A 23,824-nucleotide genomic window follows, 5' to 3' on the forward strand; every position below is an offset into this window, starting at 1 on the left:
CACAGGTATATTTTTAGGTCTTTTACTTCAATTATAATCTGTTCATTTAGAATTGAATACTTTGTGGTTGATTTTGCTCTGGAATTATTTTACCACATCACAGACCAAACAAAGTAGTGGGAATATTTCCATCTCCATGTGTCCTGTAAGAGCTGTGCTCAGATTTATGTCAGGGAAAACTGTTTTCAGCAGCTGAGCCAAGCATCTTCCCATCAGGAAACGGCTTCTCTATGCAAAGAATGTTGTACTCGTCTTCTTCTCCCTACCTGCATGGCCAGGTCAGAGGTCAAAGGCCTCACTTCTGCACCCCATGCTATTCAGCATTATTGTGGCTACTATTTCACACACAGAGACACAGAGGAGGCCAGAGGAGAACATTCCACAACAGCAAAGGCCGGGGCGGTTTGAACATCCTGAGGAAACAACACTCACTTCCTGTCAAATTAAGCCAAGCCGATGACTGCTTGGTGTGATAACCGTCGTCACTGCCTTACCAATGAGCGGCTGAGCTAAAGCACCACGTTAATGTCCTGCTCCCGCCTCCCAGATCCTGACCAGCCACACGACCACACCAGCAGCCAGCTTTGCCACAAGCTTGTTAACCTCCAGGACAGCCAGCAGCGTTCCTAAGACAGCATGGGCCTCCCACAACGGCTCATCCTCACCCTCCTGTCCATCTGTGAGAATACTCACTTTTAATTTTATATAGAAACTTTTTTATTTGAGGATACAGTTGATGATTGTCTCTAACTTTGTGGTTTAAATTCTTTATTTCTTCCAAGACCTATACTCAGCAACCGTGGTGAACACACAGCAAGGTGAGTACCATTTAAGCTAAATGAGAGATGTAAATCCATGCTTAGACTTGATCTGCAGGAAACACAAGAGCTGAACTTGCTCTCAGAAAGAACCTGTTTTCATTGAGCTTATTGTTGACTTTCCATTTACTGGGTTGGCGTCAATCATCTATCTTCCACTAAGACTGTGGAAACAGTCTGAGTTGTTATCAGAGATTTCTGGTCTCTGCCATGGTGGAAAAGTTGCGACACAAAGCGTTGGGAACATGTTGGCGAGCGTTGTCACACACCTCCCTGTACTCTGAAGTTGGTTTGTGATGGAAGGCATGAGTCACTTTGGATCAGCTGTGCAGCTGTGCAGATTCACGTCTGACACAAGGCGTGTGTTATCAGCAGGTCCAAACTGGAAGTAAAACCCAGGTTTAAGTGGCTTTGTGGATGTGTTTGATGTATTTTTCTGAATCAGGTGTAGCTTTTGCAGTTGTTGGGCATTTTGGGTCATTTCTTAGGTGTGTTTGTGGAAATGTTCTGAACCTCAAATCGCGCCTGATGAATCCATTGATGTGAGTGTTCGTGTGGTCGATAAGAACCACCTAGAGTGTGTAGATTCAAGTGTCTTATAGTGTTAAAGTCCTCAGTACGAGTAGAAACACACAAATAACCAGTTTTATTCGCTTCTTTCCAGATTGTGTCTGATGAAAGTGTTTTAACCTCCTAAGACCCGAACTCTTCCACCACATGCATTTTTAATTTCTCTTTGATATTTGGTCACATTGGGACCCAATGAATGTAAAAACAAAGAATCACCTGATTTTTTTTTTTTTTTTTTTTTACCCGATTTTTGTTCCTAAGAAAAATGAGAGTCACGTATGAGGATATTCGTTTTAAATTTTGATGAAACAGAGGCAGCATAATGTCCTCGTGAGTGGATATCAGGCCCGCGTAGAGCAAAATTTAGTAATTTGGTCTGGAGAACCCAAAATGTGATGTCCACATATGTGGACGCCAGGTCCTAGGAGGTTAAAGATCAGGAGAGGTAAATAATTTAACAAGACAATAGCCAAGACACACTACACTCTTAAATGAATAGATAGATAAAGACATAAAAGGGTTTTTTTTTTATTTAAAGTACATTTTTAGCAAATTTCACACACAGCTGGGTGTACAGGCGAGACACATTGTAGGAAATAAATACATACAGTACTAATAAATACATAATACACAATAAACACAATAATAAATACATCTTATAATGTGCAGTTTTTTTAAATACATCTCAGTCTTTTCATCTCCAGATTTACATGTACATAGTATTTTGCACTTTCCAGTGAAAAAAGCTCATTTAGGAGCTTCTGGCTGTGTGTATCTGTTTTCCTACACACAAAGGGAGAAAAACTGTTTTTACATCATTTTGGATTTTATGTCTTTTATTGTTTCTGCAATGATAATTTCGCCTCAATATTCACAAAGCCATTCAGTCCATTTTCAAATGTACTGCTTGCCATACGGCACATTATGTTTTTATGTTTTATACAAAATAAATCAGCTAAAGGGTTCATTTTTTTTGCTCTCCTCTTCTAATATTTTTCAGTACTCATATTTAAATACTTTGATTACTCAATTATTCTTTTATCCTTTTACTCATGTTGTCCTGCGCCCAAAAGCCATATAACTTAGAAACTGTGATTCTTAAAAGTGTGGTATGTATTGTCAACATGTAGAAAGTACCATATACAGATTTAAAATATCATGTCACATTTGACCTCTGACCTCTCTTTTAAAGGCAATAGACTGATCTTTAGGTCAAAGTGATAATAATGCTATACAGAGAGATTATTTGTATTGACAACATATACGATATATGGGGATTCTAAATATAATATTATATTTAAATTATATTTATATTCTAAATATCGCCTCTTATCCTCAGCTGGACCTGATTCCTCCTCTTTAAGGTCAAATAACCTTTCATTAAAAGTCCTTTATCTTTAAAACTTTGCTTAAAATGTTGTTGCCTTTGTTTCCATTGGCAACATTTAGGAAATGATACCGGTGTTTTAAATATCACATTATAGTTTGGATCCAATTATGTCACATTTGATCTCAGATCTCCCACCTGCCTTTCTTTGAAGCTGACCCCAAAATGTGTTATATCTTCATTTTAGGTTCTTCCTTCCCACTGTTTGAACAGGTACGACATCATAGAAGCGAAAACTGTTGTTTTAAACCAGACTATTTAAATAAAAACTGAATTAAAATTTTTAGATATTTTGTGGATTAAAACATACAGTATTTCTTTATTTTCTATGTAGTAAAATATAAGAAAAATTAGTACTGCAGGATGTTATATCCAACTCAACATGTCAGTATTGTGACTCACTATCTGTATGGAGCACCAGCAGCAGATCTCTGCCCTGCATGCATGCTTTTTTCTCATCACCAGCTCTGCCAGTCCTGTTGAATGATGCTGGGCATGCTCCAGATTCATCACACCCTGAAATGGTGAAAGGTCCCCCGAGTAGCTGTTTGTCTAACAAAGTGCTTTTCCTGCCTTCTCAGGGTTTGTTTACTTCCTCTAAACTACACACTCTGAGTCACAGCAGCAGCCTGTTGTCTCTAATACTTGACCATATGGTGATCTAGTGGGGAGACTTCAACATACCTGTGCAGATGCTTTTTGTTTCTCATTACCTGCAGAAAAAAACCACAGTTGTTAATTTAAAAGTCTTTTCCTCTCTGGTTGCAGATGAGACTAGGATGCAAAGTGTTGTCCCTAAAGATTTGCGAACATGAACACCTGTGTCCTGAGAATGACTCATTAGTTTTTACCTGTGAAACATAACTGAGTCATGGCTTTGGGACTAACTCCGGTGATTATCAAAGCTTTCCCATGCTGCTGTGTAAACGATGGCAGATGTAATTAAACCAGAAAAAAGGGGCTGAGAATTAAAAAGCATCACTAAAAGAAAACTGATTACACACACAAAACTAAACAAAACAAAGAAAATGAGTGTTTCACAAGGACAGAAATAAAGGAGCAAATACAAAAATGCACACGTATGATCCTCTAGTGTTTACAAAGTGATTCTTATCAGTTTTGTGAGTAAAAAATGGGGGAGGAGGAGTCACCTACCTTTGTTTTTTCACCCAAGAATTTTACACTCATACAATATGAATTGTTTGTATTTTGCATTGTCTCTTGTATGAGTCTCACATCCAGCCAGGACATAGCTACCAGTATGATGGCATTCCACAGAAAAACATCAGCTTCCTGAGCACGAAACTCGATACTGTGACAGCTGTTAAAGATGTTTTTGTTGTAGTTGTTGAAAATATATCAGCAAAATGACCTCCAGGGAGTGCCATTTTAAATAGGAAGTGATTGAACTGTGACTCAGAAGCTGGACAAAGAGGCTTAAAGGTTTGTCATTCTTGTTTGTAAAATTTAAAGCAAATGAAACCAGAAGCAGAGTTTGATTTTTTTGCAGCTCATCCCGGACGAGCCCCCAACCTGTCACTGCTCGGTTCTTAGGCTGTGGCATGAAAGTAAAGGACGCAGTGATGAACGGTGAACTTGTGAATCATGATAGATTAAATCAACCAAGAAGACAAATAGACTCATTTCCTTTTTCTTCCCTGGAACAAGTGGACTAAATGTTCTGGCTACCTCAGCCAAGTGTTGCCATGGTGCCTTCAGGGACACCTAAGTATAATCGTAACCCTGATGAAGGCCATTAGCTGAAATACATGTGCTACAAATGTTTCTGGAGCTTCACCCTCCACCTGAATTGTTTCAGTTTAATATGAACCCATTTGTGAGAAATCAAGCACCTACTGCACAGAAGCCCTGGGGAGAGGATTGTTTTTCCTCATAAGAGACAGCCAACCATTTTCTTCATCATTAGTCAGTTGTGTTGTGATTAAAATGTGACATGTTACTAACACAGACCTGTCATTATTCCCCCAAAGTCAATGTTAATTTATCTGTTATATAAGGAGGAATCCTGAGTTGATATTGTTCATATCAATGCTAATTCAGGATTTTCAAAATATTTTCAAAGAACGATAAATTCTGGACCTTTTACTGTTTCTTCTATATGATCATAATTGCTGTTTATTAGCTGTACTTCTCTCATTTTTGCAAAAATGGCAAAGCAAGCTGAGTATCTTTGGTTAAAGCTTAATATTTCTCCTTAACAGCTCCTGTAAATTTCAGCTCCTTTTAGAAAAAATTGCTCCTTTTCTAAAAAACAAATACATAATCAAACGTTTTGTTTTCACGGGGAGTTCTAAACACTAACAATCTCTCACTCCTGAGTCAAAACAAACATAACAGCATATAACTGTGTAACGCAAAGCAAGAAATCCACCAAGCATATCTATACTATGATGTGCTCGGGATAGATACATTGAGGAAAAACATAAATATTGTAAAACTAAATAGTAGTGAACTGTAACATAAGGTTCTTCATAAAGTAATATGTAGAATTTACTTTCAAATTAAATTAAAGTCAATTCAATTCAGAGTTATTTATAGTAGAACAAACTGTCTGAAGCCTGAGTTTTGGCTCATACTCTAAGCTCATTATCTGGAACTCTGGTGTTTAATATGAACTTACATCACAATATATATGTGACAGAAAATAAGAAGAGTGGACTGCACTGTACACTTCAACATGGCTGAACTCTCAAAGGAGTAAAATTAATATAAAAATGGTTTGAGGTTAAAAGTTTAAGGCTGAGGATATATGGTTGGATAAATGAGTTCTAACTGATTTTGTTAAATCTCATTTCATAGAATTCAAAATTCAAAGTGTCGAGCTAATCATTGAGCCCAGGAACGATGTGACTGCGGGGACCAATGTGACTCTGAGATGCCATGCCACAGTGAGCACGAGTACTGGCAAGGGGCTGATTCGTGAGTACACCATATTGAAGAATGACAAGATAGTGTACACCAAGACCATTGGCTCCTCTGAGGACTTCGTGTACCAGCTGCACAATGCCAGAGTCTTCAGCACAGGCTTGTATCAGTGCAAGCTAGACATCCAAGGCGACACCAAGTTGAGCAAAGCGCAAAGACTCAACGTACAAGGTGGGTTTGTTTTCATGCAAAGCTGCAGTATTATCAGATTATGATAGAGTTTTTGAATTCATGAGGATGTACTTATGAATTTATGAAAGAAAAATTAGTTTTTACACATTTTGCATTTTCTTTCTGTTTTATGACACATGACTGACATGCTTGCAATATTCTCCCTACACACTGGTCAGCTGTGGGAAGTTCACATCAAGCTCAGAACTATGCGCCAACAGCCCTGACATCATCTTAAATTATATATATGCGCTTTTAGTGTGGAGAGCAGAAGCCTGAAGCCGCAGTTATTGGGGACCTATTGGTCATTGTTTACAAGAAATGTGATGTCCATTTATGCTGGTACTTAAAGCTTTAAAAACTGACCCACTCGTGCCTTTCCATCTGGTGGACCGTACCAGCAGTCCTGCACAACAGCTTACAATAATTGTCAGGTGCAGAACAGTCCAAAAGCACAAGTTATGACATTGTTAGTGACATCACTGCTGGGGTAATTCTGTCCAGTTCTGACATCTCTGTTATATTATTGGTCACAATACAGCAAAACTATCTCCATAAAGAGACTAACCTCAAATTTGACACCGGAGAAGTTACCTAATCAGTACACCCACCAAGGGAAAGCACCCAAAATCTTGGAGAAGAAATCCTCAAAATTGGCCAGACTGAGGTGGAAGAATTCTCTTAACAGGTAGAGATCTCCAGCAGAATCGCAGCCAGGGACGGGCAGCCATCTGCTGCGATTGGCTGGAAAAGAGAAGAAAGGAGAGCAGAGAGAGAAAAGCACAAAACAAGATCAGATTATGATCAAAAATCTTTTTAACCTTCGTGTGACACTGTGGATGTGTTTGAATGCAATACCAAGTACATGTGGGAGATCTGTCTGTTTATGTTTCCAGGACTCTCGCAGCCAGTTCTCCATCTTAATACGAACGTTGTTAATGAAGGGGAGGAGGTACAAGCCACCTGTATAGCTCCGGGTGAAATAGGGTCCTTCATCTTCTTCTTCTTCGATAATGATGAACAGATAAGCAGGGTGGAAGGACTCTCCAACCAAGCAAAGACCACTTTCAGGTTAAGCGGTGCTGACATCCACAAAATTCACTGCTCCTACAAGATCCGCACAGCAGAGGACACCTTCCCTTCAACAAAAAGCAACAACATCACTGTTTCAGTCAAAGGTCAGTAGCATTTTGAAACTGTGCTGCTTTTTGAAAGCACTGGTCTCACCTCAGTGCTTCATTTATTTTGTCTCCACAGAGCTTTCTATTACACCAGAACTGAAGATTTTCCCTGACTCCACAATCTATGAAGGAGACCACCTCAACATCTCGTGTAGTGCAAAAAATGTTCACTCCAGCTCTGAAGGTTACAAGCTATTCCTGAGCCAGGGCACCAAGCTTCTCAGGACTGGCAACTCTACAATAAACCACAACATGGTTGCAGTACCAAAGGCCTCTGAAGCGCTTACATTTGACTGCAGAGTGGTAGTGAGAAATGTGGAGAAATACTCTGAGAAGAAGATTTCAGTGGTTGGTAAGTGGACACAGGAAAGATGACCTCTGTAAACAGTTATCTGAAGCTTATTTTTTGGATGGCTGTAGGACCACTGGTTCATGGACTCAATATTTTGAATAATAAAGTATACTTTATTGATCTGCATTTAACCCATTCACTCAGTGAATGAGTAATTCATTCATTCACTGAGTGTGCTTGTATTACCGTCCCTACACACTGCTCCCTGCAGTACCTTACTCAGGGGTACCTCAGGGTAGAGTTTCAAACCCCCCACCATCCGATCATGGGGCCACCACCTTACCTACTGAGCTATCCCCACCCCCTAATGAAGCCCTAATGTTAGTGCTTTGGCTGTGCAATTAATGCAACTTTGTAGCCATTTGCTATTTCAGTAATAATAATATGCACTTTAGCACACTAATGGTCTTTTAAAATAGTTTAAGCATTTTTTGTGTTACTGCATTAATGTTTGCAAAAATGTATCCATCTAGACGCTGACTTGGTGTGTTTTGTAAACCTATCCACAGAGCTCTTCTCAGTGCCCAGTCTCACCATGTCTCCCACTGAAGTCTTTCAAGGGCAAATTATGACATTGACCTGCAACAGTGATCGTTTTGCCTCTCAAAGAATCAACAGGGAGGATTTGGAGTACACTCTTTATCCATCTAAAAACTTACCAAGCTCTGGTAAACCTGGAGTATTTAATGTGAAGGCCCTGCAGAATGATTTCAACTACACCTGCTCAGCTGAAGCCAAAGGCATCAAGAAAGATAGCAAAACCCTGATGATTCGTCCTAAAGGTGAGTTTTCTTTATCTCTGTTTGGGTCCAGGGTATAGTGCACACTGATGCCCTTCTGGTCCTTCAGTGCATAAATGTGTCAATAAATAGCTTCATCTCTAAATGCACTGATGTGTCCATGTGGCACAGGCAGTATAGCAGGTTGTCCCTCGTCTTCAAGTAGCTTTGCGTGATGTGTGCAGAGACAATGTGTGAGTCCTGGTAAATGTGGTCTAATGGTTCATCAGACTAAATTGTTATGTCAGTGCAGTCAAGTCCATTTTACATACAAGTCATGATAGGACTCCTTCTACATTGGTGCTGGCCCAGCTCTTGTATTACAGTTATCAGTTATCACCTGAATTAAGAGAAATCAAATTTCAGTAAAAAAACAAAACAAAAGCTACTAGCTGCTTAAATAAATGAACAAATAAAAATAATAAAGTGCATCGCCAATTTAATAGACTACGCTTATTCCCATGGCATCAGATACTTTTGTCAAATCGCTGCCTGACACTCGTAGTTTAGACAGATCAGTTACTCCTAAATCATCACTTAAGGACAATGTTAAGGACCATTTAAATGCACAGAGAAAGCCTTGTTTTTCAATGTGTGAGGTACTAAACCAAGCCTTTTGTTAAACCTAATGCCTGAACCTAAGTAAGTTCTCAACATAAAACTCCCGAACAGGACATGAGCTGCGTTCTCCAAGCTGGCAAACCTGTGACTCGCCACCATCACCCAGGAGAACTGTTTTCTCTGTTTTCACATTACTCCATCAAGGCAATAATGCCAAAGGATAATAATGGAATAATAATAATGGTAACACTGGAAACTAGAACCAAGAATCTTGGCTATGAAACCTGACTTGAAAATAAAATATAAAATATACTTCAGGGGGAAAAAAATCTGAGAAATCTGAAATGTAGAAATTGTCAGGAAACGTTTGCTGTGTATCATTTAAAAAAAAAAAAATCAAAAATGAATCAGAGTTTACTGTGATTGATTGTAATCCAGCTGTTTGTCTTCAGCTAACCATGGCAGTTAGTGGAGGCGGCTGGCTCACGATTTTGTATTTATTTCACTGTGAATAACCGGATGCATCAAAATCTCCTTATTTTGCTGTTTTTACAAATTTAACCACACTGACAGTAACTAAAATTCAATTTAGATTTTAAGCAATAAAAACTACCAGTGTGTAAATCGGCAAACCCATTCTGAGACATGAAAATGAACCGAAAACAGTCATTTAAAAATATTGTTTTATTGCAGTCATAGCTCTTAATAAAAGCTGATAAAAAAAATTCTTCCTTTCTTAGTATTATTACAACATCGTCGTATCCAGTTTGATAGCTGGAGTTGGGCCCAGTTATCAAACAGGCTGCTAGTCCAACAAAGGGCTAACACAAAAACACAAACAACCATTCAGGTTCACAAAATTAAAAATCACCTTTTAATCAGCAAGGAGACTTTCATTAAATTGTGAATAATTTATGTTTCTACACTATGACACAAATAGCCACTATTTAAGCCTTCAGCAGCAACTTTTGTTTTACTTTTTCAGTTCATAAAGTCTGTGCTCTGTTTCTCCTCTGTAGTTCATGTCTCTGCTCTAAAGATTTCAATTGAGGACAAGGTGATCCTGAAAAAGAGCTTCACCATCTTGTGTCAGTCGAATGGCAGCCTGCCGATAAACTACACCCTGTTTAAGGATAACGTCCAAGTGGGCACAAAAGTCATCCGAGAGCAAAATCGACAAGCTGTCTTTATGGATGTCATCAATGAGCCTGGTGAAAGACAGTACAGGTGTGAGGCGAAGAATAGTCTCCATTCCAACAAAACTGGCTCCAGTCAACACCTCAGCGTGAATGTCATCGGTAAATATTTAAGCCTAACTGATTTTTTTTGTTCGTTTCTTTACATTTTTTTTAAAATAAAAGATGAGAGATGAGAATATATGTAGAACATTTGGGATAAAGGGTGGAAACCAACAGAAAGAGCTAGCCTGGCTCTGTCTTTAAAGGGAATTTTGTCCTCTGTGAAATATCACTTTGACCACCAGGTGGCAGTGTTTTAAAAGTGGGCACATTAAGATGTTTTTGGATTCATTCGATTTTTAACTTTGAACGTTTATCGTTAATTCCACCTCTATTTTCTCGAGAAGCTTTGCTCGGGGTGACATTGTAAATAAGAACTTATTGTTAATGATTTGTCTGGTTAATTGAAGCTCGCATTTACTCACTGCAACACCTTTTGGCATTAAGCGGTATAACATGAAAGGACCACCCAACCCTAACTCTATTGTGTGTGTATTTGAAGAGATAGTGTGTATCTCTTCAAATCAGTACACACACAGTTTGAACTTGCATCCTGTTCAAACTTTTAGTTACATTTACAACAAGAAACGGTGTCCTTCCTGTTTAATCTGCACAAAAACCACTGTAAACACTGTAAGCTTAAGTTCTTGTTTTAAAGCCAAAGTAAAACTTTACAATGCTGCCTAATCTCACCTCTTTGCTTCCATGTTTTGTTCTCCCAGTGCCTTTGAGCCAAATGACTCTGGCCGTCATCCCTTCTTCACTAGAAATCTCAGAGGGAGAAGAACTCAATTTCATATGTAGTGTTAATGGCACAGGGCCAGTCACCTTTAAGTGGTACCGAACCGGCAGTGTAGTACCGTTGCAAACCAACACCACCACAGAGACCTACTCAAACTTGGAGATAAAACCAGTCTCCAAAAATGACAGTGACGAGTACTACTGTGAGGCTTCCAACGGCGCCAACAAGGTCAGAAGTGAGAACGTAAATGTACAAGGTGAGACTGAGCTCAGCAGGCATCACCCTGCTCTTATTGGTCGTACAGTATTTTATTTCAATGTCAGAAACAGCCCCAAACCACGACCTTTTCTTCAGTCTAACCAAGTCTTCAGTCCTGCAGGAAATTTATTTTGCATTGCAATACCACAAGTAGCCAGTAGGACAGAAAGGCAGCTAAGGTGGATGGATTCACTATGACTTTAGCCAGTTAGTTTAGCACATGTTCTGTCCCAGACAGTGTTGGGGAGTAACGGAATACATGTACCGGCGTTACATATTTAAAATACAAAATATGAGTAACTTTATTTACCATTTAAAAGGTGGTATTCAGAATACAGTTACTTTGTTGAAATAAAGGGATTACACGGCGGTCTTTTCCTGTTTCATATGTTAGGCTGTCTCCTCTCTATTTTTGGTAATTCCACGCCGGTGGAAACAAAACACGCAATAACAGAGTGCCTGAGTCCAATCTCGGGGCCCATGTCACCTCTACTTGCGGCCCGTATAATGATGTAATGAAATATTTTTTTAAATTATTGCTCAAACAATTATTTAATATGAAGGCAATAGGCAGAGTGTTACAGGCATAGCCCTAAAGAATGTAGTCTCATGGGCAGTGCAGCCCAGTTGTAAGTGAGTTATCAAGACTTAACTGTACACTGTGTTCGTGTTTTCCTCCGAAACAATAAGTTCTGTTGGAGCAGCTTTTCTTCGCCTCTCTCTGTCTCTCGCTAGCAAAGTTGACCCAGACAACAAAGTAAAGCTAGTTTTTGGTTACGAGCCCGACATGGAACATGAAGCATTAGCCAGAGGTCCCTTTACTGTGGTTCGGAGCCGCGGACCTGATTTATATATGCGCGGAATAGTTTTCTACACGGGATCGCTGCAAAAAGTGCAGCCTTACCTAATGTCCACCTACTGTTACACATCTATATTAAGATTTCAAGATCTAGTTGGTATTGGTAAAAGTAATAAATCACACAGCAATAGTACATTAATGTAGATGTAAAAAGCTTGATAATATATTAAGTAATCCAAAGTATTCAGAATACGCTACTCTCATTGAGTAATGTAACTGAATACATTATAAAAAACATTTTGGGGCATGTATTCTGAATTTTGACTTGATGATAGTAAAAGCTGACAAAGATGTCTCCAGATCTGCAGATGGATATTTCAGACTGCACACACTGACTGTCCTGCAAACGCACATTTCCATCTCCTGTAATGCTTAGAAAGAGGAACGGTTTAAACGTGGAAGGTTTCCAAACAAACAAACAAAAACAATGATCATTGTATTCATCTACCTTTAACCCCATCTTAGCACCTTCTTCTCCTTCATAAGCTGCTGTTTTTTCCCTTTTATGTTCTTTTGTGTTACTGACTTCACCTCCCATCTGTGTCTCTCTACAGTATTCATGGCACCGTGGAAAAAAGGGTTGATTGTCGTGGCCTGTCTGCTGCTGCTGCTGCTGTTAGTTCTGCTCTTGGTGGCGAGCATGCTGAACATCAAATCTAAGAGAGGTAGAGAGACTTACAATCCTCCAGCAACTCAGGCCTCTGTTGTCTATGTATGACAACCAACCGTCCTTCGCCTTTTTCCCTCTGCTCCCCTCACTTGTCCTCTCTTATTGTAGATAGAAGAGAAGCAGCTGCTGAACTGTCGGTGTGAGTTATCATGAATACTTGCTTCCTCTGAATGTCACAGATATTGCAGATGTTAGTTTTATTCGCTCATGGCTCGGGTCCTGTAGTAGTGTTTGGTGTCTCTAAAGAACTATACTGGTTGTTGTGCATATTAGTGTGGTTAAAATAACAAAAAGATCATGTGTTACAAAGTTTAAAGGAGATCTTTTGTTTGTCTGAAGCAAGCTTCTTCAACTCCTCCTTCTTAAATTCAACCGTCTTCTGATTGGCTGCTCCTCGAAAATAGAAGATTTAAACAGCAGGTGGGTGTGGCTTCTGTGCTCACACCCACAGCATTGAATCTGAAAATTACCTGGACAGAGACTGACCTTACTATTTGAAAATCTGGCTATGTTTCACATGAACATCAATAATGATATTGATGAGGATAATGAGGAAGAGTGTAATAGATCGCCTTTAATGTCCAAGAATATCCTTATCTCTGAATAGTACCCTACCTACATCGGGTGTAATAAGCCATCATACAAACATCTAATACAGCACGTGCTTTATTATTCTGGTCTATGTTTAAAAGAAATCACAAATACACTAACTGTTAATTAAAAAACACCAATACTATAAACCCTGGTAGAAAATGAATGAAACTACGAGCTTAAACAATCACAGCACATATCCTGCGCTTTGTTTTGGGTTTTTGTTTTAGCCAGTTTTCCAAAAAGTCAATTTTTTTCAATTACTCTTATTAAATCTGCTTATTCAGGCATGGTTGATTTTTATAAAGAAAACGTGTGCAGGCAAGAAGCAGGCTGTAAGCTAGAGAACAAATGACCACAACATGCAGAACCACCTCTATAGTTTTGTTTTTATGTATGTTGCTATGGTGATTAGTGGAATTTGTTTGATTTCTTTTTGAATTCACTGCTGCCTGAGCTAACTTTATTTTCACCATTTCTCAGAAAGCCTTCGAGCCCTAAATCAGATGACCCTTTAACAGTGAATCTAACCCACGACACAGACGTTTATAATGCAGCCACAGGTAGATTGGTTTTACTTTTCTCCTGTGTGTCACTAACTGGCCTCATTAGTCATTATGCTACCATCCAATAATCCTTCCCCTCACTCGCACAATCGTAGCCTGCAGCATGTAACCCACACCCCCCAATGATCCATGTTCTACTATGCATGCATGGCTCCTGCAAAGGAGACCTGGTTACCTTTTGTTTGTGGTACAGTCTGTGTTGCCCTTCTGTTCATGTTCACATGTTTGAGTGTGTTGTCTGTCTTTGCTGTCACTGTTTTTAGTATTTTAGTTGGAAATGTTTGTGTCTAAGCAGAGGCAGGAAATGTAGGATTTTGCTGCAGGAAGTAAACAGCCTTAGGTGCATGCTGGGTGATAGTGAAGTCACATGGCAGGGCACTGATTGTCACACTTGTTGCAAACTGCTCAGCGCGCCCGTTATCATCTTCTTCCAGACGCAGTGTCTTTCTTTGATGGCAAGGAGGGGAGAGTGACCAATGGGACGCGACATAGCGTGGCGTCGGTACCTGCTGACATCAGCAACAGGAGCAGCTACAGTATCCCAGCCACAGTGTAGAGATGCCCCAGCAGTGGGCGGAGGGACATTGATGCAATGTTTACTTACTCTGAAGGAAAAGGAAGTTCACAGAAAGACATTTCAGGATGAATACGAGCAAAAGTAATCCTGTTAATAATGCTAATTTTTTAGGACATTATAGACAGATATTTTCTCACTACAAAGGAGGCTAAAAAACTACACTCACTGCTCCCTCTCCCCTCCTCCTGCCACCTAAATGGCCTCTGAATTTATACCAAACATTATCGTGTCTGGCTGTTTGTTTCTTTGCTCACTGTGTCTGTCTGCAGTTGCACGACTACAACTCTACTTTGCTCTACTTGTCTCAAATGCATTTTTAAAATCGGGCTGATTTGTAAATACGCTTTATTATACTCACAGGAAACGTGTGTATATACTTTTGGTTGATCCCTTTTCTGACTGGAAGAGAGACTTGTAGAATAAATATAATGGTTTAATTTAGAGGTGTGTTGGTGCCCTTTATTCGTTATACTTCTTTTTTCCTGCTCATCTGAGGATACATTTGTGTAAAAATGTCCAAGAATAATATTTATTATTATCATACATGCATAGTGTTTGGTTATCCTATACCCAAGGCAAAAAAAAAAAAATCAACATTAATATCTGAGAAAGAATGTGTGCAACAGAGACTTCCTTGAAAAACTGAAACAATGGAGTCTGCAAGAGACTTCCTATGTTGGAGCAGAGCACGCTCACGGGGATCGTTGCTGATAAAAACCAGTGTTGGTGAGGAGGGTTGGAGCTTATTTTGTTTCAGCCCAGGCAAGTTTGAATGAGTGCAGTAGGTGGAGGAAATTAATCACACAAGCTTTGGTTTACCAACTGGGAAGTTGTTTTTGCTTTTCAGCCGCTGCTGAATTAACAACCTATTGTTTACGAAGCAGTAAAAGATTTCTGTGTGCTCCAGATGAGAATCTAAAATCTGCTGCTTTTGTTACGGTTTCAATCTCCCCAGTGGGCCGAGCTGAGGGAGTGTGCCGCCAAAAGTTTATCTCATTGTCTCTTCTGACCATGTGAAAACATGAAGGGAGATTTGGGGAAATGCATTTATTCTCATTCTTGACAAGACTTAGATGGGGAGGCTGGTAACTCTGTGTGTGAGGCTACCAGCCGCACACCCAACAGCAACAAGGAGATCAAAAAGTAATGAACCACACCTGTGGTTATGTAATGTAAGCGTTTACTACTAGTTACCTATTAAGGTATGTTTTTTTATTCTTACTGGTGCACATTTTTTGTTACTTTAATTTTGGCGGATGACTAATAACCTGTAATCAATTAAGCAGTCAATCAATCTGCCTGTCTGCTTTACAGTGAAGGTGGACAGAGCTGAAGTCAGCGTGTGGAGTAAACGGAAACCTGAAACAGGTGAGATGAGATACGAACATCATCACTGTTTAATGCTCTGACATGATTTCATTTAAAATGAGTTAAATTTAGAGAGAAAGTTCCCACCTGACCCCCTCAGAAACAGCTTATTCTTTTTTTAAAATAACTTCAGCAAATTTAATGAGCTGTCCTGGATTTACCCTTTTTGTCTCACTTTATGACAGCTGTCCATTATGAAGTTTATAAAAAAGACGGATTGTGACACATGGTGTGAAAATGATTTGGTTGCAGCTCTGAACAGAGCTTACATCTGTTTTTCAGCCCTGAACATTTTATGTGGATATCCCACATTCTTCTGAAGCTATGAGGCCTGAAACAATAACACGAATTAAAAAAATAAAAATCCAAATTTAAACCCACACCATTATACTTTGCATGGTTTCTCCAAAGCAGGGGTCTCGAACTCCAGCCCTGTCCTGCAGGTTTTAGATCGTGCCCTGGGTCAACACACCTGGATCAAATAATTAGTTCATTACCAGGCCTCTGGAGAACTTCGAGACATGTTGAGGAGGTAATTTAGCCATTTGAATCAGCTGTTTTGGATCAAGGACACATGTAAACCCTACAGGACACCGGCCCTCGAGGCCTGGAGTTCGAGACCCCTGCTCTAAAGTGCAGAATTTATTCTAGAAAAAAAAGAAGAAGAAGGTCACGTGGTCAGATGATCCTTCTACTAAAAATGTACCTCTCAAAGGAATTTAAGCCTTACAAAGTAGGTTTTCCTGGTGTAGTTGGGAGTAGCTGGAATTGTGTAGCCATCCTCCAGATTTATACCACAGCTTTTTTTCCAGCCTGGCTTCATAGCTATAGCATTGCAAGATGAAAGTGAAATAGTTCAATTCAATTCAATTCAATTTTATTTATATAGCACCAAATCACAACAAAAGTCGCCTCAAGGCGCTTCATAGATACAGAGAAAAACCCAACAATCATATGAGTTCAGTGTGTTAAAGATTTTTTTATTGGTGCAGAAAGCGATGATGAGATCAGCGAGGTGTCCAACGAGCCTAACGTGGAGTACACGGAGGTGGTGCACACCCGGTCAACAGATCCTGCCAGAGGTCAGCAGTGCACGAACACAGAAGGGAAATAATCCAGTATTTATTTTAAAAAATGAAACAACTGTGCGAGAAGACACATTAGGACACAGACTTAGGCATACAATACTTATAGAAACAAGGCCGGTCGTCAGGAATATTAGGAAGCTATTGTGTGCGATGTGAATGAAGAGGGAAAAGAGGGGTGAAATAAATACAATAACAAATAGAGAAAATAAGTAAATAATAAATAAATGGCTTAATATATAATAATATGCAGCGTTACACAAAATGTTTTTTTAAACCTTTTGTTGGTCTGTCCTTGTTCCTTTCTTCGCAGTTTCCCCAAACCTCCTGAAAAAAGTCATTTTCACCGCTTTATGCACTTCCTTTATAGTTGATAAGAGCAACCAACGCGTACTAGGAGGGGTCTAATTACCCATAATTAATACATCTCCAGGTTGCTGTAAATGCAGAGATAACTGCTGGGATTTCCACAATCATTGCAGACCTTATAAACAGGAAGGGTTTAACTAAACGCCAGAGTGATTTCTGCTTCTTCTTCTTCCTCGTGGTCTTGTGCTCAAGGTCCCATCGGACCTGAGATGGCAGTTGGAGTGTGACATAACCTGCCTATTTATAGATCACAGAGACAGTATCTGCTAAAGTTTGTCTTTTGATGCTCAGGCAGACTAATGTGTTTCTTTTGACTTTAACAGTTCCACTGAGAAAAGGCACAGACACAGTTTACAGTGAGCTCCAAAACTCTCCAAATGGTGAGTTTGATCTTTGAAGCAGCTCTCGTTATTTATTTTTGTAATTATGATTTTACATTTTAACTTTAGATTTGTTTATATAACTACAAAGGGATTTATTTTTATTTTTTTACCAAACTTTTCAATTTGCTTCAGCTTTTGAAACTGTTTTAGCATCTTTCAGCTCATTGTTTTGGTTTCCTAACCAGCTCAGATAAGCTGCTTTTGAAAGTGAATATGGAAAACTGGAAAAACCTATTTCATTAAAAAAAAATTATGTTTAATTTGCCCCTATAATTATTTATAATTAAGTAGATGTTTATTCAAATTTGATGGATTTGTTCATTCTCAGATGAAAAACAGCAGAACCATCTGTCATGGAAAATGAGTTTTTGTCACTTCAGTTTTTTGTTAGAAAGGACTCTTGCTGTGAGACAGTCGATGTATTCTTAATAAAATGAAAAGGCATTTTATCCCACTAATATGTGTTTTTCTCTAAATGTTATCAGGCAGTAGGCTAAAATTTGAACAGCAATTTATTTATTTTTTATTTTCACCATCTCACCATCCACAGATGAACCTCTCTCACACTGCTTAACTTAATCTGTGAGAAACTATTCAGAAAGTTAGTTTCACAATGGTGCTGCTCAGCAGTCTGATGTCTTCCTTAAGAGTTTGTGATATGGAGGGCTAAAACTGCCAACATCAAATAAATAATAGGTACATAAAGAATAATAAGCACATACTAAAGAATGATATGCCAGAATATCCACCGTAAATAATAATTAATGTAAGAGTTAATTAATTTGAGATATTTACAATATTTTAGTTGCCTTTAAAAAATGGAGCCATCAAAAAATTTTAAACATTTAAATTAGGCCTGTGCTGTATTATGAATAATATGTTCACTGTTTTATTGTTGCTCTCAGACTCTACTGACACAAACAATAATTTTACTCTTCAGCTGATATCAGTTGACAGTCTGCTCTTTCTTTGTTCTGCTTGCTTTTGTTGTTAGGGTTTTCCACAAAATTTGGGGAAAATACAAAAAATTGTTACAAAAACACAAAAATGTGAATAAATACATGTGGAAATTGTGGGATAAATAAATCCAGACATTCATTAAACATACATACAAATTAAAAACGAAAAATATCAGTATTGTAAAGACCTGCAGTTCTGGTCCTCTGTAGTATGGAAACCTCCCAATGAAAGCCAGTGCTGTTCTGAGTCTATATAATTAGGCTTTGGTTATCAGCCTATTGATTGTTTAATCATATAAGCTTATTATCTGGTTGTGCTGCTTCTGAGTGACAAATAATGAGATAATGCAGCTTTAAAACCTGCAGTCTGATTTTATCAGAGACACTTCAGATCTAACCAAATATCATTTGAAGATTAAAAACTTCCATTACTCATAGAAAGACAACTTACCCCTTCCAGCTACACAACCATGACCATATCCTGTTACTACTGGCAGGGACTTCCTGTTATTAGAACAGCAGCCAGACGCTGCATGTCTCTATCAAGAAGTCCATCGGAGTCCTAATGTTTCCTGTCCAGCACTGATAAAAGACGATGAGAGAAGAATCTTTAAAAGAGAGAATGTGGTAGATATCGATTTGGATGACTGAGACTGAACTTATAGGCTGAAACAAAGGCTTTTGCAGAGGAAGAACGAATGAGTCAGCAAGGTCACCCAGGTCAACATAACTGCCAAATGACTAATGAATGACGCTGAGGTCAGCCAGTGACTGAGCAGTGTACACACCCAACCAATGCACATTTAACCACTGATACTATTTCCTGCAGGTGCTGCTGATCCCCCCGACTATGTGAGTAATTATCTGCACAGTCACACTCGTCTTCAGACGTCTTTGGTGGGATTGTTGGCAAGAGAGCACATGTTTCACTTTTTATTACTGCCTGTGACCTGTTTATACGCCCTTATATTAAGTATACAAATACATGACATCCACCCATCCATTGATTCTCTTCCTCTTATCCTTATCAAGGTTGTGATAGGCTGGAGCATGTCCCAGTTATCATAGCAAGACAAATACAAGACATGTAACAGTAATCTCGTGTTTTTTTTAGTGTTTTCAAAAGCAGAGTCCATGTTTAATTTGATAACAGGAGTTCCTTCAGTCTTGTACATCATGTCATTTCCAGAAACATCCATTGTGTTTACTGTACTTTATACGCTCAGGAATATAAAAACATAGAAGTTTCTGGCACCTGCTTCCAAGGTGCACAGATGAGATGATGAAGTCTGGAGACTTGTCATGTGTATGAGCTGAGGTGTTTTAGCTTGTCGCCTTCACCAGAATCATCACGAGGCAAAATCATTTTAAATAGATTTGCTATGTCATACATGGATCTGCCACTGAGTCTGGGTGGCCTTTGGGAGCCTTTGGAAGCAGACCTATCAACTTCAAGTGGTGCAAAACTTCAACAGCATGCTTCAGTTGCACTTCAACGATTTACGGAACAAAATGGTGCCACCCAGGTTTTCTATTGGACCCCTTTCCATGGCCTGAAGCCACATGACTGCTGTAGATGCCCAGCCCATCCTTAGATATGGCAGAGGACGTATATGACTTGTTCTTTTCTATTTTTATGACGGCCCTGAAGCACTTCAGTCAAACAATTAAATACTTCTATAAAAGTGCTGCTGGAGTTTTAACCTCTTCACTTCCTCAGTATCACACACGGATTAATGCATCCGTAATCTTCTTAAGATTGCATCTAAATTTGATGAGGTATTATGAGTTATAAATGCATTGAATGTATTCACTTCACTTGTTACATTCAAGTGTTAAAAGCCTCAGTATTGCACACTGAGTGTATGAGTTCATGATAATGGCGGGTACAGCTCGTCAGTTGAATCATGCATAAGCACCTGTGGAGTGATGATTAGTACTGGTGCTGTATATTTTTATGCATTAATGAATGATTCATGCTTTTATCTTCTTCTGGAAGTGACACAAGATGAGAAGCAGTATAAGTTTATCTTCATTTTATTGCACACTTGTATTTTTCTGCCAGTGGGTAAAATAGTCACCACAGTTTTATATAGTAACTCATGTAATGTATCCTTCTGCTCTCGGTGACCCTCTGCAGGCCGATAATCCAGAGAGAGGGAAACGGCTGTCAAAGTTTCCAGACGAGAACAAAAGCATTTGGGCCGGGGCTTCCTTCCCTATCAGGCAGTCAGATCAGGCGCTGCGGTCCAGTCAAATTACCTTCAATCCCATCTCAGCCAACATACTGTCTCCCACTGAGCTCTAAACATACCACTGATGGCCGCGCTATTTGTCCTTAAATGGTGCTCAAGGCGGTTAAACTGGGGAATTTGAAGAATAAACTGAGGATGTGACATCACTGTCTAAAAGTGGCTAATTTCTCATTGTTGTGTGTTCTGGATAGCAGATTTGGTTTGCTCAGGTCAGAATATTTGGTAGACAATTTGCAGTTTTTGCTTTTGGTATCTGTTATGATGCATAAAATCCACATAAGCATAAAACATAAAATCAGATTTGAAAGTATCATATCTTATTTGCAGCCACGATCAAATACTGCTTTGTGTTGTGTATTTAATAATCAGAATCTTTATTGTCTTTGCTTGTGTGTCTGCAGGGTTCGGTAGAATACGCTGAGCTCAACCGTGAACAATTTGAGATTAGTCAGTACGATCCACAGGTCCACAGCTACCAGGACCTCCCTGAGCCGGTGGACTAATAAGATCACAGCTGTCTCTCCAGTCTTCTCGTACTGCTGTGCTGTTTTTGTTGAGCTTTTTTTTTTGTTTTTTAATGAGCATGCATGAGTATGACATTTGTTATCAGAAATATGTCTCTCTGTCACATACAAAGATACCAATGCGATGTAAAAGGAGTTCAGGTAAAATGAGGTTAACTCTAAACGAAAAAGAAACACACAAATGTTCAAAAAAATGCATCGCAGTTATGTGTACAGATGCTACTTTTTTTGTTGTTCCCTCCTTTTTCTTATTTTACTTTTTCATTTTCAAAAATGAGAAAGTGGAATTTAAAACCAAAGATTTAAGTTGTTCATATTAAAAAACAAACAAACCCACATTACAGTTTTGGCACTGTGTAACAACTGTCATTATGGCACTGCACCGCTAGGGGGTGTCTTTACACTATTGTGGTAGCAGGGGAGACCCTTACACTGGACTGTCTGCAGCCAGTGCAGAAGAGCATGCTGCTCTCTTCTTACCTGATATCAGAAAGACCTTGTAACGGGCGGGTGCAGACATCTACCTGACCCCGGGACATGTATGGCCGGATTGTCTAGAGCCGTGGAGAACTTTCCACTATCGACTTCTTACTGTTAATGCCAAATAAAAGCCCGGTGTCCTACCTGCCTGACTGGACTTCCATGCTACACTCCCACTGGGCCTGCTAGCTGCTCCTCCCTCACCACACATGTTACTCTTACATGTACAGTTTCAGTTCTTAAAAATTCATGCATGCATAATCATTAAAAGCAATGTATATATCCTTTTAAATTTTTCCTGTTTTTTGACTTAATCATTTTTAATTTCATGTTGATTTGTAATTTCCCACCATCAAAAAAATATAGATTTTCAAAACAGCATCCTCCATATTCTTTATTTTAAAGGTATGTTTTATATAAATATCCCGACCTTCTTACCTATCTTGAAATCTCGGCATTTAGCCGTGGTTCAGGAGGTAGAGCGGGTCGCCTGCTAATGAACTTGTCTGTGGTTTGATCTCTGGTTTCTTTTGCATGTCAGAGCATCCTCGGGCATGACCCCTAGTTTGCCCTGATACATCGACTGAAGTGTGTGTGAATGTTAGGTTAGGGGAGGAAATGGTTGTATGAACACGGTGGATAAATGTCACCTTCAGGGGCATCAACATTTCACTGGCGCCGAATGTAACGATGATGTTTAAGAATGATATTAATATAATATTAATAATAACATGTGTTAAATAAAAGTTTAATTGATCTTTTATACAGCTTTGTACACTTGTGGATTCAGACTCCACCTTCCTGTACAGTATTTTTATTGTTTATCTCATTTGCCAAAATGAGTAAAGCCCCTGCTGCCAGCTACTACAGTTGTGACTTTACATTATGATACAAACAAATGGGTGTCAAATATGTGAAAAAGCCCAGTTAAAGGGTTCTGGTCCAACATGTTTAGCTTCAGTGTGTTTGGCATTTATTCTCTGAAGCTCTACTAGAGTAAAAAAAATACCCATTTTTATTATGATTCAAATAAAATATTCACAAAGTGGTGCAATCGCCTCAGTTTGAGTGTGTTGTATGAAATCAAGCCTAACAGCTCTAATCATTGTTTTCTCAAATAAGTAATTTCCACTAGAGTTCGTCATTGCACCAGTGGGGTGAGTCTTTCTTTTCTTTACAGTTTGTTGGTACTTGGTTCCACCTTGTGGCAGTGAGTTACAGTGAAAACCAGAAGCATGACTGTAGTTCGATCTGTGGGGGCAGAGATGGTCCTAGCCCCTTTGGTGCCCTGGGCGAACACTCCCTCTGGTGCCACACACACACACACACACACACACACACACACACACACACACACACACACACACACACACACACACACACACACACACACACACACACACACACACACACACACACACACACACACACATATTAAGGGTTGTAGATGAACATATTTTATAATGAAAACTGTTGTAGGAACTATACTGAATTTAACCAGATAAACATTATATATACAGTATCTCACAAAAGTGAGAACACCCCTCACATTTTTTAAAATATTTTGTTATATCTTTTCATGGGACAATTGAAGATATGACACTTTGATACAATGTAAAGTAGTCAGTGTACAGCTTGTACAACATTGTAAATTTGCTGTCCCCTCTAAATAACTCAACACGCAGCCATTATTGCCTAAATCGCTGGCAACAAAAGTGAGTACACTCCTAAGTGTAAATGTCTATAAAGTTCGCTGACCCGTAATGAGTCACCATGTTAGTTTCTTACTGACAGCTCCAGAACTAAGTACAAACAGCACTAAACATTTGACTCAAAGATAGAGGAATGCGAGGAACAAAAAAGTGCACTAGTTTATTTGTAGTTTCAGCATTTCACAGATTTAACAAAGAAGGTCAACAAACAACTCAGGTACGGGTAGAGGAAGGCAGCACTTGCGTTTGGAGCAGATTTCTTGGCAGATGAGAACATTCATGCTGATGGACATCATCCAAATGACTTCTAGGTTAACAGAAAATGCTAATCAAAGCTAATATCAGAATAAACATGGGCCAAGTTAGCAACTGTTAAAAGAATAAAATCCACACCACTTCTGATATCATCTAGATGCCACAAAA

The 23,824-nt window shown here is 39.1% G+C and overlaps 1 protein-coding gene across 7 annotated transcripts; it reads left to right on the forward strand.

The window, feature by feature from the left end:
• Nucleotides 1-494: 494 nt before the first annotated feature.
• On the forward strand, nucleotides 495-21,832 carry pecam1b (platelet and endothelial cell adhesion molecule 1b). Of its 7 annotated transcripts, XM_085410823.1 has the most exons (16): nucleotides 495-679; nucleotides 783-818; nucleotides 5,596-5,892; nucleotides 6,789-7,070; nucleotides 7,150-7,425; nucleotides 7,935-8,207; nucleotides 9,785-10,063; nucleotides 10,726-11,001; nucleotides 12,417-12,527; nucleotides 12,641-12,671; nucleotides 13,607-13,686; nucleotides 15,581-15,634; nucleotides 16,627-16,716; nucleotides 17,412-17,468; nucleotides 19,260-19,282; nucleotides 21,087-21,832. In XM_085410823.1, the coding sequence occupies exons 1-16, from the start codon at nucleotides 637-639 to the stop codon at nucleotides 21,186-21,188; spliced, it is 2,310 nt and encodes a 769-aa protein (XP_085266949.1). In that variant the 5' UTR covers nucleotides 495-636; the 3' UTR covers nucleotides 21,189-21,832. The 7 variants fall into 7 exon arrangements, 6 of the variants coding, with proteins under 6 accessions (XP_085266949.1, XP_085266950.1, XP_085266951.1 ...); XM_085410824.1 differs by lacking the exons at nucleotides 12,641-12,671; nucleotides 13,607-13,686; XR_014912180.1 differs by lacking the exons at nucleotides 17,412-17,468; nucleotides 19,260-19,282; nucleotides 21,087-21,832 and having other exon boundaries at nucleotides 496-679; nucleotides 13,611-13,686; nucleotides 16,627-16,702.
• Nucleotides 21,833-23,824: the final 1,992 nt, after the last annotated feature.

The sequence above is a fragment of the Rhamphochromis longiceps genome, linkage group LG6 (assembly GCF_057381845.1).
Source record: "Rhamphochromis longiceps isolate RC_006_pf linkage group LG6, R_longiceps_female_GT1.1, whole genome shotgun sequence".
Lineage (NCBI taxonomy): Eukaryota > Metazoa > Chordata > Actinopteri > Cichliformes > Cichlidae > Rhamphochromis > Rhamphochromis longiceps.

What these genes read in the sequence shown, in the direction of transcription:
- pecam1b (XM_085410823.1), top strand. Translation starts at nt 637, where the DNA reads ATGGGCCTCCCACAACGGCTCATCCTCACCCTCCTGTCCATCT. An exon ending in GAACATCAAATCTAAGAGAG is followed by an intron (nt 12,528 to 12,640) that starts GTAGAGAGACTT and finishes CTCTTATTGTAG; the next exon opens with ATAGAAGAGAAGCAGCTGCT. An exon ending in CTGCTGATCCCCCCGACTAT is followed by an intron (nt 19,283 to 21,086) that starts GTGAGTAATTAT and finishes GTGTGTCTGCAG; the next exon opens with GGTTCGGTAGAATACGCTGA.